This window comes from Rhinolophus sinicus, chromosome 9, assembly GCF_057876585.1.
Source record: "Rhinolophus sinicus isolate RSI-liver-muscle chromosome 9, RSI-T2T, whole genome shotgun sequence".
Lineage (NCBI taxonomy): Eukaryota > Metazoa > Chordata > Mammalia > Chiroptera > Rhinolophidae > Rhinolophus > Rhinolophus sinicus.
This window is the reverse complement of record NC_142509.1, coordinates 3,874,439-3,892,156: the sequence shown is the minus strand read 5'-3', so window position 1 is coordinate 3,892,156 and position 17,718 is coordinate 3,874,439. Positions and strand designations below refer to the sequence as shown.

General features: G+C 36.3%; 1 protein-coding gene across 3 annotated transcripts in view; it reads right to left on the bottom strand.

Moving 5' to 3' along the window:
- The window catches only part of JHY (junctional cadherin complex regulator), an 80,971-nt gene that overhangs the window by 61,230 nt on the left and 2,023 nt on the right, over positions 1-17,718 (bottom strand). For all 3 annotated transcript variants that reach the window (XM_019718585.3, XM_019718587.3, XM_019718588.3), the window contains exons 2-3: positions 16,678-17,093; positions 2,518-3,034 (exon numbers count right to left, since the gene is read on the bottom strand). In XM_019718585.3, the coding sequence (XP_019574144.3) occupies positions 2,518-3,034; positions 16,678-17,003 (843 nt within the window). In that variant the 5' untranslated portion in view covers positions 17,004-17,093. The remainder of the gene's footprint in view (positions 1-2,517; positions 3,035-16,677; positions 17,094-17,718) is intronic.

Below are 17,718 nucleotides of genomic sequence, written 5' to 3'. Positions count from 1 at the left end.
AAACCTGAATTTCAAAGCTTCAGGCCAAGGAAATAGCATTGTTTAAAATTTTGTAGGTGATTCCAGTGTGAAGTCAAGGGTGAGAACTTCTGCTCTGTCTGGAACAATGCTTCTCAAACCTGGCTTCACTCAGAATCAACTGAGGGTCTTTTAAAAATATTACTGATGCTCAAAAAAAAAAAAAAAAAAATTACTGATGCTCAAGATTTCACCTAGAGATGTAAATTGGTCTGGATGGAGCTGAGAATCACTTTTTAAAAAATTTAGTTTCTCAGGTGATTCTAACATTCAGCCAGGATTTCAAACTACTGCTCTGGAAATACTATTTTCCCCACATAAACTTCAAGTAATACTAAAGAGAATAAAGTTTGGAGGTAATGGAAGATATACATTTCTCGTTTCCCATATATTTACTGAGGTGTGTTAGTTTAGTTATGAAGACTAAAAATAAGTCCAACGCTTATTTCCTGCCCATAAGAGTATATATAATCTGTATTGCCAGAAAAGACTTGCACACCTGTCATATATAACTAATGATTTGAAGGAACATATCATTCTAGGTTACTGACTATAATTCAATGAAACAAGTTACACACATCATCATATCACTGTTAGGCCAAACTAATTTCTATCCCTTTAAAAAGACTAGGAGTAAAGATGAAGGAAATATATGTTGGAAATGGTTAAGAAACAATTTTGAATACAGTTAGCAATCAGCCCTTAGACATCTGAACGTGGAGAAAGAAATGGATGAGGTCAGTGGCCAAAGAATAATTCATGAGCTTAAAGACTGAGCAAGCCTAAAATGCTTTAAAGTCTCCTCCTTGGCATAATGAAAATTATGCTATGGAATCACTGACAATCAACTCCCCCCAATATTGTTTAGTAAATTAAGTTATAACTACTAAAAAAAATTAGCAATTAAGATATCAGTAATTAAAGAGCTTATAATAAATCTTTTCCCTTTTATTATTAAAAATATAACTATTTATTCTGGCCTATTTGCCTCTCCTTCAATATCAGCTTCTTTTGAGAACACATTTTAAAATAATGAAAGGTATCCTAGTCTGAGAGAAATAACTAGCTATAACATTTTTCACATATTTATATTTTTAAGTGAGCAATCAAAATTCAAAATTTCACGTTTTATGAAACAAAAATGTACATTAAACATCTAAAATTGGGTCAAACTCTTGAAAATTCTGCTTGAATTCAGCTCAGAATTTGTTTTGACAATTCAGCCAAATATACTACATCCATTTCTTTGTTTTCTTAAGTTACAAAGTCAAAGATGTGACATAATCCTTTACAACTATAGAAGGAGTTTCTTTTGTTTTTCCTTTTTTAAATTTGAAGATCTAATTGGCTTTATTAAGCGATTCATTAGGCAGCACCCTGTCTAGCAACTAGAAGGGGGCTCCCTATAAAAGGAGTTTCTGAATCAAAAAAAATAATCACAAATATTCATCCCACCTCGCTTGTTCCATCAGAAATTGCAGATTAGAACAAGTTAGAACACTTTAAATAATACCAATTTAGATTTGGAATAGCTTTAAGGGCATCTCCATTTAATGTAATAACCTTTCATTCATATTTGAAAATGACCACACATTAGTAGATAATGAATTTTAAGCTGTTTCCCCAATAAGCGTGTTGGATGCACTGATCCAGCCACATTCTTTTCTTGTGTCTATGGACATATTTAATAGGAGGTAGGCTGGTAGGATCTTTATGTGTGTCCATGAAGTAGAACTAAGTTTACTCGTTCCAATAGGTTTTGAATCCATTGGATGAGAAAGGGAGGACATTTATTATTATTCCAATTTTATAGATGGAGAGACAGGTTTAATCATATTACCTCATTTGCATACGGTATTAAAGGATGGTGTAGTTATTATTAATGGGGGTTGGAAAGGCAAGATAATCACTTGGATATTTTTTTAAATACCCCATATTGTAACTTTACTAACCATTGTCACCCCAATAAATTTTAATTAAAAAGTAAAAATTAAAAATAAATAAAAATACCCCATGTTGTATCCTGATCCTGTCCCACTAACACCCAAAAAGCATACAGAATCTGATTGAGAATCACTTGTGTATGTGAGTTGCCATTATTGAGTGTGTCATGTCATATCCAATGTGTTGAGGGCATTTAATGGGGATGAAAACCAGTGCTGTAGTGGAACCAAAGGCAACCGACACAGGTAATCAAACCTTCAGTCCTATATTTTATCTGTTGTAGTATGTGGTTTTAAAAAAAATTCTGTGGTTCTTTGAATGGAAACATTTTGGAGACAATAATTTAATTACAGCAATAAATTACTGATGACTTATTTTGCTCTTGAGAATTTGTGGACTAATTCCCCTCATTCTTCAAAGAGGGGCATCTGATTTACTCAGCCAGGTTGTTATAATGACATCACTATCCCAAAGGAAGTGCTATTCAGCGATTTCAAACAAAGGCAAATTCCAGTTTAGTGCTTCAGAAGAGATTTTTAAGTAGCTGTTACGTACCTGTTCTGAGTGAGTTTCCCCCCTTTTTTTATTGTGAAGTTGAAGATAAGAGTCCATTTTAGGAGTGGGCAATCCCAAAGTCAGCTTGTTTTTTTCCACAAAATATTGTTTGGACTTCCTTCGCCGAGGGCCACGTGAGCCTGGCAAGAAAACCTCATTATGTGAACTTGAACTCTTCAAGTACTGAAAGAGATTGCTCGACTTCTCCATATCACTGTCCCTCAGGTCTGAAGACTGCTCGCTGTGATGGGCACCATGCTCAGAGTTTGGGCTTAAGAATTCACTACCAAGTAAGGAGGCTTCGCTCTGTGGGCTCTTTTTCTGTTCGCCTTTCCCCCCTGAGAGTTCCATTGAAGTCTCCTTGGAAGGGTAGAGAGGATCTACAGTCAGATTTTCTATAGATCCGTCTGCAGACTCTGGCAATGCTTCCACAGTCAACAACAGCCCTTTCTCTTTCTTATTCTTCCAGTTTGGGTCATATCGGAGACTTGAATACTTGTCTTCTTTTGGGTTTTGGCTGCCCAAAGCAGAAAGGAAATGTTAAGTACTTAATCAAGATAAATTCATTATATTTAGTTGATCATTTTATTCTAAATCAATCTCAATCTTTCCCTTATAATTTTATTTTTATTATTGATATGTTAAAGACATATCCCAGGCTCAAATTAGGCCTGCATACTACACACAAGAATAAAAAAGTTATTAATTATTTAAGTTTACTGAAATATGGAATAAAAACAGGGATAAATAATTTCAAAATGCCAGAAAACAACTGAAAAATAATGTCTATAATGTTAAACCAGTGAATGACTGTGGTTCAAGGAATGCTATTACTTATGCATACCGTAAGTATTTCAGCTGGAGAAGATAAAATTGATTTCACACTTTAGTTGGTCATATATATATTTGGCTATTTATCTAGGAAGGTAAATGTGATCGTCACCTGGATATTTGCCTCAATCTGCTCCATTTGGAGTGTGGGTAAAGCAAGATTTATCCTGACTGAATACCTACATAGGTTCATCCTCCTTTTCAATGATTTTACTTTTCAGTTAATTTTGTGTTTGTAGATTTCATCAAATGTACTATGGAAAGATCCCCAAGGTTTAGAATCAAAAGGAGGCTCACTGAAAAGCTCTTAGTTCGTACTCTCTTGGTTGTCAGGTCTATGCACAGAAAACTCAGTAGACAGGTCAGCATGCACTTTAAGCTGTAGGACAGTCCTATTTGAATAAAAGGTTAAGTATATGGTCCTGACTGAGGGAAGTGAAGTCATCCATAACCAATGCATATGACCCCAAAGAAAGTCTTCCCTTTTCCCCATGGCAATCTCAATTTGTAAAGCGCTTCCTAGTCTTAACCAAAAAAGAAAAAAAAAAAAATGCTGGTAATATGGCATATTTAATGGCCCTTTTGATCTTCAAAAGCTAAATGGGAGAGATTTTCCTTCCTTGAGTTCAGTAGATGCAATCCTGTAATCAAAAAGGAAATGTAAATCACCTAGGCTTTTTATGCTATTTGATATTCCCGTTTACAGAGGACATAATTTTGTGCTGGGTAAACAAACTAATGGTGCCCTTAATGCTAATTTACTCTTCTTAATGTGGACCTAGATTTCTTTGATTTGATGTAAAGCAAAACCTAGAGCAAAAAGCCAAAACTCCTATGTCTTGATAAATTGTCATTTTGAATTTTTTTAGTTCACATATTAAAATGGAAAACTTTTTGGAATAGGCTGCTCTTTCTTTTCCACCAAGGGAAGAGAAATGATAATTTCCTCTAGCAAAATGCCTAACTGGAAAGGGTTCACATCTATCAGGAAACTGGACATCAAACCATGTGACTCACCACTCCCTACACACCATGGTGTCACCTGCCTCTGGAGCTTTGTTGAGGCTTCTTCTGTGTGATGTCCCATCCCGTGAACTCACAGTATTTTTTGGTCCTGCTTTTCACCTGGTTCTAAGGGTCACTGGGTATGTCTTAGGAGCACTGAGTGATCCATCAGGGTATATCTGGACTTGGGACTAAACAGATCTGGGTTCAAGTTCTGGGTCTGTCACTACCTATTTGTGCATCAGCTGGCTGATCATGTCATCTCTGAGCTAGTTTCTCATGTGTAAGTAGGGATAAATTATATTTATTCTGTTTATTTCTCAGGATTGTATCTTATTCCTCTGTCCTCTGTTTCCTGCAAATTGGCAGCTAGATCCAGGGGCTTGATCATAACTGTGTTTCATCTCTTTGGCAAGTCTGTAGGTAGTGTTCTATTCTTCCATAAGGATTAAAATGGGACATTACATATGAATTAATGCTCTGTATTTGTGCTTATTTCACTTTCACTGTGGGGATCTTGTCTCTTCACCTATTAAGGTTTTGGGCACCTCAGGGACTGAGGGTTACCTTTTCTTCCCTCACCTCTGTCCTAGAACTCTGCTCTCTGCGGTGGACAGAAAAGTCAGTAAGTGTTTCTTAAATAAATGACTCTAAAAATACTCTAGTTAACACAAATACAGCATTAGATATTACTAGTAAATAGTAGTAGTAAATTAGAATCTAAATATGCAGAAAAGCTTCTTACATTAGATCAAATTAGTGAATGATTTTAGGGTTTATCTTATACTGAGTTAAACATAAGATTCAACTGTGGTTGTTTAGGTAGGGAATAAAAGATTAAGGAGTGCCTTAATTATATCTTTGAATAAACCAAAATATAAAACATGTTTTAATGAAGGTGCTGCTTTATTGTATCCATGATACATTGGAAGGAAAAAGTGAATTTAACTCTACTCATTCATTCATTTGCTGGACTCAACAGAACTTCGCTTTCCTCATCTATTTGCTCATTCATTGATTCTACAGACATTTACTGAGCACTTAATAAGTTAGAGGGATATGGTGGCGAACTCACAGCCTAGTGAGTGATATGGAAAAGGAAACAAGCAACGTATCATTGGAGTGGTGAGGGCGCTGATGAGGGGCCATCAGGAAGTAGGAGGGACATCCAATACCATCTTGAAAAGTCAGGGAAAACTTTCTGAAGTAAGTGATGGCATATATGAGGCCTAAGACTAAGAAGGGCATGAACTGTATGCTAGGCTGAGGGAACAACATATAAAAAGAAATGGAGGGGAGAGAGAACATGGTGCTTTCCAAGAAGAAATTCTGTACTGATAAAATGTTGGGTGGGAGGAGGGAAGGTTGAGGAGTAGAGCTCAGAGTTAAGCAGAGGTGAGATATTAAAGGGCTTTGTAAACTCTGTGAAGAAGTTTGACTTAACTAAGTTAACTTTAGACTCTGAATTTAATTTAGCAAAAATAATTAGGGAGCAAAGACGTTAGTAAGACAAATACTTTTGGATAGCCAAAGTGATGTGGTTTTGGAAGGAATTATCTACAGAGGTTATAAAGTCTTTTTCAGAAAGTTTTAGAACAGGTAGTCCTTTGCACTTTTTAAAGCAGGGGTTGGCAACCTTTCAAAGTGACACGTCCTATGGGGATCACTGTTCTGCTAGTTAGTCATGGAGTAGGATGTGGAGTGCTGACTTTGGGAAGATTGCACATATTATTGCGTGCTGATCCAGGCAATGCTTATAGTGAATCTCCAGTGTTTTCCCTTAGAATAACCATATGAGGGAGGTACTATTATGACCCCCATTTAATAGATGAAGAAACTGAGGCTTAGAGAGCTTACATAACTTTTACAAGGTCACAGAGCTCACAAATAGTCGGCCCAGGATAGTCTGTACCAGGTGGGGCCCTGGTAGTCTGCCCCAGGACCTGGCTCTTGTCCATTAAGCTGCCCTGTATCCTGCAGCTGTTCCCATAGGTGGTAGTGAAGCATGCACTGTCGTAGGGCCTGCCTTATGTAAGTTAGCGAATCGATCAGTCAGTCAGCTGGCCAGTCAACGAATGTGTAGTGAGGAGCTCCCCAGGTACTAGGCACTGAAGATAGAATGGTGAGCAGAACAGAAGCAGGCTGATCGATCTTACCTGCTAGTGAGGAAGACAAGCTTTTCGTACCAACTGTAATAATCAAGTAATAAATTAGATACATAAAGGAATACATAATATTATGGGTATTTAAAATAGGAGAACATAACCTTGTTTATCACTGAAAGTATGTTAACATCTTATTTCCAGATTCAGTTGCTAAATGATGTCTCAAAGTCGATTCCAAATCTGTTGTTCTATGATCCTATGATAAATTCACAAAAGAATCAATAACCGAGGAATGTCCACTATTTAAAAAAATAGGTAGTCTTCAATGATCAAAGGAAATGAATTCCTGACTTCCATCTCTGCAGTAATACTAAAAAAAGAACTGGCACTCAGACTGGTCATCATATTTAATCAGTACCAGCAGATAATGGCATAACGTCTACAGTCATAGTTATAGACCTTCCTCACTCATATGAAATCTCCATGGTGCTTTGCTTCTCTGAAAAATAACATGGAGGATTTTGGCTCTGAGAAATGGTGTAGTAGCATGTCTAAGGATAAGTAAGGCTCCTGGAATCAGAATGCCTGCACTCAATTCCTGGTGCTACCAGTTACTGTGTTAAGCAGGGGCAAGTTATTTAACTTTTCTGTGCCTCAGCTTCCTCATCAATAAAATGGGGATAACAATAGTATTTACCTTATAGTGTGTATACATATACACACACCAATGCTTGGAACTGTGTCCTTGACACAGAATAAGGATCAAATAAGGGCAAACTATGGAAGCATTGGTCAGTGAGCTGTCACTGGTCTCGGCTTGCTGTATGTCACCTTTAGTTGCCATGACATAACATTGTGTATTGTGCTTCCTGCTGATGGATCTCAAAGGCTCCTTCTCTCCCCAGGGATTAAATTATTTCTAGGGCACGAAGTTTTCTTGTGATGCACTAAGTGGCAACTTAGTGGCCTGAAAAAATTAACACTCATCTTTAAAAATCCAATTTTTCACCATGACTTAGGCATCATGGAGAATCTGTTTGAACTGTGATTTAGGAAATGGGATTAAGAAATGTCAGCGTTTCCACATGGTGAAATATTTTAAGAATTGCTGAAAGATGATGTGAAAGATAAAACTGGGAGAATTAAATTACTTTAGACCTCCAGAAAGAGCTGTAATTGTTAGCCTCAACAAATTTCCATTCTTAAATGCCCATATGTAGAAGCAATTGCACACTACAGGAAAGAATGATGTTTTAAGTGGAACCTAGAAAGTACAGAGGGTTTTGAAACAAATCAGACAAAATGAATTGCTTTGGCTGAGAAAAATGTTTTCGAACCAATTGTTTAAAGAGAAACTTTAATAATGTATATATACAAGATAAAATTGGAAAACATGTCTCTTAAAAGAGCACTAATTACAGTGCACCATTTATACCTGCAATGACTATCTTAAAATATCCCCTCTCTTCCCTTTCTAAATGGAAATCATATGTTGAAACAAATAGGAGGGTACGTTTTGCAAAATCATGAGCATGGAAAGATGTAATACTTCACAGAAATGAATCTAATGGCTGAAATAGAACATAATACTAAAGAACCTCATTGTACTAAGCTTGTATGCTAAGAAACTCAATTGTGTGTTGTGGTCCAGGTCAACACACTGGAACAAAATGAGTGTGAAGTGCTCCTTCATCAGTAATCATCCGCACACAAAACATGCACCTCTTTTCCTCCCCGTTTGATAGAAAGGTTATGAGACAATGAGTACGCAACTCTTTTGTTACTGTTCAGACAACAGATGTCAGGTTGCCTCTTCAGATGCCTGGGTTAGAAATGGATGCAGAAAGAAAGAGGAGGGTGGTCTCAGATGCATATGCCATGATATTTGCTGGCTTTAATGGACTATATTTGAGTACTGACTGTGACAACTTCAAACAAAATAAAAATCTCCATTTAATGAAGAGCCTCATATTCAGTATAATATTCAATCAAAATATTACTAAAATTAGAGCATGTTTCTAGTACAATTAACATCCTTTGCACTCATAATAAAATATTCAATAACTGGCCAGTTTGCCTGTTGAGGAGGTGAATAAAAGCATTGCCATTAATCATTTAGCAGTTATTTACTTGCCACTTTATTTTAAGTAGCCGGTTAAATTGAAAATGCACATGTTATTATTGATTTAGGTTTGATTTAATCCTTTTAAACAGAATAATTATTGCCAATTTATATGCCATCAAATCTTTTATGCATATGAACAGCAAATTCAGTTTCTGTTTAAGTGTAAAGTTTTTAATGCTTCTTTAGAACTATAAAACTGACAATTGTTTCCAAGGATTTCTGAATTCTATGCTCATATTAATCTTTATATCAACGGCTTTTAAGTAAATAAAATGAAATAAACCCAAAGGATTAAAAATCACTTTTGCAAGTATGAAATAAAATGGTTCCACAAATATACTGGAATGGTTTAGGGTGGTTATTTACAACCCAGAAAATTTCATTTAATGCAGGCATTTATTCTGCAAACAAAATTAAACATTTTAATAGAAAACAGGTGGTTTAATGAACTGAACGCTAAAGACTATCCACAGACACACACTAAAGTGAAAAGGCTAGATTGTTATCTAGCGAATTCTATTTATAGTGATTATATAATTTGGATAATTCCAATTAAAGTCCCTTCTTTTCTTTAACAACAGATTTATGGCTGTGAAATAACCAGATATTTGCCCCAATTTATTAGACTCGTTAGTACCAGTCTTGATTCAAGGACAATCTGTGAGTTAAATGAAAATGTCTAAAGAGGGTAGTGACTGCAATGTAAGATTCTAGTGCCTCACTTCTTTTAAGATAATCTTATGTGAAACAAAGGCTGCATCTTCACAAGGGAAATGCTGTATGACACAGTATTTAGAAATATAATTCCTCTTATTCAGTGAGAGTTTACAATGCTCATGCCAGACTAAAGAGGCTTGGTTGTTCTTTTCATTTTCCAGAAACAAGGGCTAAGAGTCAGGGACCCAGATTTATAAAATTTTCAGGTGTTTACACTTTCTTACATAGAATTTCTTATATTTTATTTTATTTTTTATTTTTTAAAAGGTATTTCATCGGGGCCGGCCCGGTGGCTCAGGCAGTTAGAGCTCCATGCTCCTAACTCTGAAGGCTGCCGGTTCGATTCCCACATGAGCCAGTGGGCTCTCAACCACAAGGTTGCCGGTTCAACTCCTCAAGTCCTACAAGGGATGGTGGGCAGCGCCCCCTGCAACTAAAATTGAACACAGCACCTTGAGCTGAGCTGTTGCTGAGCTCCCGGATGGCTCAGTTGGTTGGAGCATGTCCTCTCAACCACAAGGTTGCCTGTTGGACTCCTGCAAGGGATGGTGGGCTGTGCCCCCTGCAACTGGACCTGGAGCTGAGTTGCGCCCTCCACAACTAAGACTGAAAGGACAACAACTTGAAGCTGAACAGCACCCTCCACAACTAAGATTGAAAGGGCAACAACTTGACTTGGAAAAAAGGCCTGGAAGTATACACTGTTCTCCAATAAAGTCCTGTTCCCCTTCCCCAATAAAATCTTTACAAAAAAAAAGGTATTTCATTACCTTTATTACATGAAAAACACTATGTAATTTTACTAACAATTGTCACCCCAATAAATTTAATAAAATAAAATTTAAAAAAAAAAAACAAAAAACAAAACAAAACAAAAAAAAACAGACAGCTTTTCCTGTATAGTACAAAAGAGGCTTTTGCTTCTAGCCTTTGACTTTTGTTATAATATTTGAATGGTTTTAATGTTTGTACTTATTCTGTTTACATGTTGATATTTAATCTTTTTTTCCTTTCTGAATTTCTCATATTTTAAATGCCAGATAATAATAGCATTGGAATTACAAGGTAGCTGTGATGTCATGGGAAAAGCAATGGACAGGTCTTGACATCTGGGTCCTAGTCCAGATTTTGCCACTGACCAAGCTACATGAACTTGAGTGAGTCTCTTAACTCCTCTAGGCTTCAGGTTCCTCTTCTGTATAATAAGGGGAATGGGCTGAACTCAAAGAGCCCTAACAGCTCTAAGAATCCACTATTTTATTAACTGAATTGGGCCTATCGTGTGAAACTTGGCAAGGTATATTAAACGTTGGCAAAAGCATTTAGTTTAAATTCAATACATTAAAAATTTATGGTAATCAAAGCTTCCTATATTTTCAAACTTGTTGCAGAGTGGAAAACAGTAAAGGGTATGCATTAAACTATCCCTTGGTTACAATCTTCTTAATCCTCTTAATGAACTCACAGGATTGCAGGTGATATAAATTTGAATTACACTTTGAGGCTTCGAACTCACTACTTATTTACTTATTGTACCATAATAATGCATCGCCGTTTTGAAATAAGCTAGAGAGGAACTGCTGCTGGTGGTTCTCTGAGGGCAGTAAACCCCAGGCGTCACTGTGGCTTTAGCATTTCTGGCGGGGACTCTGTCTGTAATAGACACAATTCATGCCCTTGCACACTCTAGTCTTCCTTCTCTGACTGCTCATCTGTTATGATGGCACCATGCCTGCTCTGAGAAGCTAGGGTTTCACTACAGCGGAATTTGTGAGCAAATGAATGAACATAAAACAGAAATGACAAATAACTACGGCAAAAAGTCATTTCCCTAACATAACTATTCCCATGTGACCAGAAATAAATAACTGAAATGCCAGTAGATATCCCCAACATACTGTGTGAAACCCCTAGAACAAGGTACTATGTAGTGTAATGTATTTGAAGAGATTGGCCAACCAATCTATCTAATAAAGACAATAGGAAGCAACATGGATGAATGTTGACTGCTAGAAACTCTCAGAATGTTTTTAATAATACGAGAATATTAGACCTAGCCTCAAGTGTTGTCTTTATGCTCCCAACCAGTGGTGGTGGGGGGGGGGGGAGAGAAACTCCACACCTATGAGAGAAAGTAGTCTATTCTCAGCTTAAATATTTCCAATGACTTCTACAAAACAGTCTGAGAATTTGAGGAATAATGAAAATGCTGAGTTTTGGTTCTTACCCTCTATTGATTTTGGTTATCCAGTACTGCTATTTATGTCCTAGAAATCATCATTCAATACTTCACCTGATTCTTGTATTATTAATCTGAAACAATGTATATGAAAGCATTTAAGAGGAAAAATTATATACCACCCAAAACAATAAAAATGCAGATTATTACTACTGAGTCCCTTCCTTACTTTCAGACAATTTTAAATATTGAATTTAACTAATAATTCCTCATCATGCCTTTCTCCCACCCAGTAATTTCTGGCACAAGGTGGTTTATTACACAGAATATGGGATCTTCTGTAAAGGCTCTGGTTGCCAGGTGATGAGAGGAAGACATCTGCAGACCTCAACGAACGAAAACGTTTCTGTTTCCCAGGAGAAGTGTGAGGAATATAGACTATGACCCTGCTGTCCGAAGTAAAATATAATTAATGTTTATTTCTTCTTAGGGCAGAGTAGCCTTTAAATATTTGTATTATTTTAATAAAATTTATAATTTTACATGCATCTGTACCCAGGCCTCAGTTTAGTCCATATTAAAATGATTATATCTTTAATATTTGTTAGATAGTAAAATTGAATCTTTTATCAATCAGCCTTGATCACCTATCTAGCAGCTTATAATTACAGGCTCAGGCTCTGCCGCTTAGTAACTACTTATGCCTACACGACTCTCAGAGCCTTGGTTCCTTATCTGCAAAATGGGGATAATAATACCCATCTAAAAGGCTCTTGTAACGTAAATGAGATAGTATGTATAAAGCAAATAATTCTACAAATGGTAGCTAATTATATTTGAGTACACATATTCTTATAAACAAGATCTTATTAAACACATTTACTAAGTACTGTACTTCTGCTCTCTGCTTTTTTTTTTTTTTTTTTTTTTTAACATATAAGGTTTCAGAAGGCCCCAGGACTGAAGAGGTTATTTCTAATGCTCTAGGAATTACATTGATCTCTTTCTTCGTGAGCGCCAAGGGTCATAAGGCTAGTTCTGGAGTGGGGTTTAAGGATTATCATGTGAAGATCCTCTCTCCACTCTTGATTTATTCACTACAGTCAATGCTGCTGCAATTTCCATTAAGTAAAAGGTTTTTTTAATCCATATGCATTGAACTATGGCTTGAGTTTGGTGAAATACAAGGAGTAATTGCTTTGAGGAGGTTCTAGTAACATCAAAACATTAAGAATGGGGCTCAAGTGATTTATCAGGAGGCTTTTAAAATTGTTTAGAAAAGCAAGAAGAAAGAGATTTTCTTTGGTTTTAAGGTAAGACTAATTTTTTGAACTACAATTCCCAGAATGCCATATACCTTGCAGAAATGAAAGACTACTTTAATTTTATATTGAGAGTCTGAGATCAATTTGTTTACTTACGGCTTATAAATTCAGATCCAAGAAACAATACATCTAGACAAGCTTTCCATACTAATGTGAGGCAGAGAAACAGACCGATAACTAAACACTCACCTGAATAATATTTTTGGGGCTGTATTTGGCTGAATGCTTCAGTTCTGTTTTCATTTGTAGTGGAGAACTGGTCCTCCTAATGTTCAATGTATGAAGCACTATACAGCCAAACAGTTACTAGGGGTATAACCCATTCTAACCCTGGAGATTATCGTCTACCATTAAACATTTCCAAGGCAAATCAACCTAAGGAAAATAGCATTCTTTAAGGAACTCTGAATCAGAAGACTAAGCCCTAACCATAATTTTGATTTCGTAAGTATTATTCTCTTTTAAAAATATATTTTTTATACAATCTCAACAAGGATTCACTGTGTAGAAACCATGTCCAAGTCCCAGCAGACAGCTGCTCTGATGACCTTATTTCTAAAAAATTCATTACAGGCTATAGAATTAAAGTAGTCTCATGAATGATTTTATATAGAGAAGGAGCAAGATCTTAACAGTAGAAACCTCAGATTTGAGATTTAGCTCTGCCACTTAGTACCTGTGTAATTTAGTGCCACTTTTAAACCTCTCCAAGCCAGTTTCCTTAGCTATGGAACAGGGATACTAATCATGCGTGTTTTTCCAAAATTCATCATGTTGCTGTGAGGTAAAAAATACATACATATATGCATATATATATGAAAATAATTTATAAAATAAAAGCACTTTATGAAACCTCTTTCAAAATATATATATATATATATATATATATATATATATATATTTTTTTTTTTTTTTTTTTTTTTTTTCAATTTGTAAGTATTAGTCTTTATTTTGAAATATATTGAGTGGTATTTACATTGTCTTGAGTAAACAGCAAGGTTAAACTCAGGTCCCTGAGCATCAACTCAAAAAGGAAAAACTCAACACTGGGGAAATGAGGTCACTTAATGGATCCTTGCCTTGGTTTCTTCATCTTAAGAGTACAGACAAGAATACCTACCCATCACAAAAGACCTTTCCTTTCTGATGCCCCCATTTCTGTAAATAAAACTGCTACTGCTTATTACTCAGGAGACTGTGACTCTCTTAGATTAGAACTACAATAAAAAATATGGTTTAAAGCAGAGTCAGACTGCCTGAGTTTTCTGCTTACTAGATACAATAAATGGGTATAATATAACCTTTTTTAAACCTCATCTGCAACCTTTAAAATGGGATCATTATAGTGTCCACCTACCAGGGCTGTCATAAGGATTAAATAATACATGTAAAGTGTTTAGCACAGTGATGTGTTCATGATAAGCACTCTATTTTAAATGCTAGCTATTGTTATTAGAACTTTAAAATAATCTTTAGCTTCTCTTGTTTCTTCAGTCATCATAGCTAATGTCACCAAGCCCTGTCAATTCTTTCATTATTGATATAAATTACCTATGATGCAAATGAATAAAAGACTGCTAAAAAGGATATACACCGACATAAGAATATATATTGGTTCTGAGGAGGAAGACAGGGGAATGGATTTGAGATGGGGAACAAGTAAACTTTATCTGTAATATCGTATGTCTTTTAAAAAATATATCTGAAACAAATATGGCAGTAAGGGTTATAAGCATTTTTCTCTGTACTGTTCTGAAGGTTAGAATTTTGTCAAAATTAAAAAAACCAATATCAATAGCAAAATAACAAACATCCTGCCAGAGGGTAAGGGGGGTGGGGGGGGGAGGTGAGGGTAAGGGGGATAGAATATATGGTGATGGAAGAACTGACTCTGGGTGATGAACACACAATGGGATTTATAGATGATGTAATACAGAATTGTACACCTGAAATCTATGTAATTTTACTAACAATTGTCACCCCAATAAATTTAATTTAAAAAAAAAAATAACAAACATCCCCTCACAGTACTATGACGTTAGACAAGTTACTTCATCTCTGTTAGCCTCATTTTCCTTATCTGTAAAATGGGAATATGTAACTGCATCTTCTTGCAAGGTTACAATGAAGAATGAAGTGAAATTATAGACAGGCCTTTAAAAGGAGATGTTCTTGTTTAGTTGTTGTTATTGGAATTTTACTACCTGGTAGTCCCTTTGTCCCTGTGTGTTTATCTTCTAATTCAAAATGTACCAGCTTGCAGAATAAAGTTCCTTAAACACTGATTCATTTTACTGCCCTCCCCATGAACCTGCATTCTCTCTTCCTTGGCGCACCCAACCCAGCCTTGTCAGTGTGTCTGGCTGACCGAAGTCTTCCTGAGCCCCTCCTTTGCCCCCACCACTATGTCTGCACCTTGGTGACAACACTTATCACTTGACAGTACTTCGAGATCCTCTACAAAGCATACGAGCTTGATTCAACTCGATATTCCCAATGAAAGAAAGAAGGATGGAAAGAAGAAATGAGGGAAAAGATTCAGGACTGGGCTCAAATTCTGGCTTCCACACAAGCCCATGCTATGACTGTATTACTGGGACGAGTCATTTGAGTTCTATCCTCAATGTTCTGTGTGTGGTGTGGGCTGGTTGCACTCCACGACAGCGCCTATTCAGCCCACTTTCCCTATACTCAGAACAGATCGTCTGCTATTAAGCAGGGATCTTTAATACGACACACACGTTACTCTAATTCTGTTCTTTTTTCCAAATCTTACCTTGTCTCCAAAACCCTGCCTGTCCAAGTTCTAGGCCTTCCAATAAACTTTCATCAATATATTTCACTCCTAATTAAAAAAAAAGAAACATATATATATATATATATATATATATATATATATAATGCATATATAACTTGTAAAGAACCAGTCACTGTTCTTAGTACTTTACGTATTTTATATACATATATTAATCTATTTTAGCATCACAAAAACTCTATAAGGTGATCATTATTATCATCCTATTGTTACTGATGAGGAACCTGAAGCACAGATTAAGCAGATCTGGCCAAGGTCATACATCTACTAAGTGGCAGCAATTGAACCCGATGGTGTTTCAGACTCCATGCACTTCACCACCACACTAAAACTCTTTTCTAATCAATAGCTTTTAACTTCTATACTCTAACATATCATTTATATTTTCAGTAAAACTGAGTAATATTTCACTAATTTATTTTCTCTTACAGTTTTTGGTGGCTCATAGCATAAAGTTAATACCACATCAATACTAATTATTAGAAATTGACTCTTTATATGATTCTATAAGTCCTGGGAAGTAGACCTCTGTTAGCTCAGGTAGGATTGTACCCCCAGAATGTATTTTATTGACATTCATAGCAATGCTGGGAGATAGGCAGGCTGGTTCATTCGACAGGTGAGAAAAAGTGATATGCAAAACAGTTAAGTGACTTACTGCAAATTATATACTAAACAGCAGCACCTGGACAGAATCAAGACTACCTGACTCCCAGTCATGGCACTCTTCTATACCAGCCTTTCTGAGATTTCTCCAAGGTGAGGTCATAGCAGTGGAGACATTTGAATTATGGACAGGAAATAAGGAGCATAAGAAAAGCAAATGCCTTTATTAATACTTCTCTTTGTCTTTTGCATATTTTTTTAAATACTGTAAAAAAGAATGTGGCAAAAAACCTATCTCCAAAGTGTCCCTAGCTGCGTGGAGACCTGTCTCACACACATTACAAGGTGCTCATTTTGGGGGCCTGTCTTTGCTCTCACTTGGAATAGTATCAGTGATTATTTAGCAACACATTTCAGACACCACTGTTATCTTAGGCAAGCCAATTCCTTACCTGTTATTTGCGCCATTGTCCTGGGCATGGAGGTTGTCCTTGCTGTCCATCTCAGCTGCATTTCTGCTTGCTTCCTCTTCTGTCTCACTCAAGCTATCCTCCTCCAAGCTGTCAGGCTCCATATTGTTGTCCTGGGTTAGGTCTTCAAGCTCAGATAGGGCCTTAATCTCTTGAGTGAGGCTTTCTGAATCAGATTCCAAGGAGTCTTTTGAAATAAGATATAAGTCTTCTTTCTTAAAAGGTGGTTCTGTGGACTGAAACTTTAAGTTGATATGATGGACAGGAGATTGAATAGAGAGCTTCGGAATTAATTTACTATGACTCATCTTGAAAAAAATACAAAATTTAACAGGGATACTCTTGTTGATAGGAGTAGTTGGCTGAATATTTAAAGTTGTGGTTCACAAAAGCATTACCTAAAAAAATTATATTTATGTTACTCTGTGACTACTGAACTCTTTCTAATTGCAATGTTAAAAATTTAAATGAGTACAAGAACCTTGTTAAATTATCTGCAGGCTTTTGTGTATATCTTTTGTGTGCGTGAGGATGGTCTATTGGAAAAACTATTGTTGTTTTTCTCTCTACAGGAATACATCTGACGTAGAACTCCTAACGAGCCTGAGTAATTGAGGGCAGCTTCACTGAGGAAATCAAATGGCTGTACAGAAGCACGTTCCTTTTCCAGCTTCCAAGGGCCTGTGATAGATAGTCCTGGAAGCCAAGTGGTAATTATGGACAGGACTTCAATGGCCTTATTTCAAATACCCAGGGCATTGATACAAATACATCACTGTTAGGTAGTATTCATGGATAGAGAAAAACAAGTTAATGGTCTACCTTGTGGAAAACAAAGGAGGGAGGGAGGGGAAGAGTGTGGTTTCCATAATCAGAACTGTAAAGAGAGAAGCTGTTTTGTTCCTAGACCTACATTTGGCTTCGTCATTTGGAAGACTTTTTAATACTCAGGTTGCTACTAGATAGCAATGCGTAGTTTAGGGGGCCATTACGTGGAGATGAACCTCAGAGCAGTATGAAAAA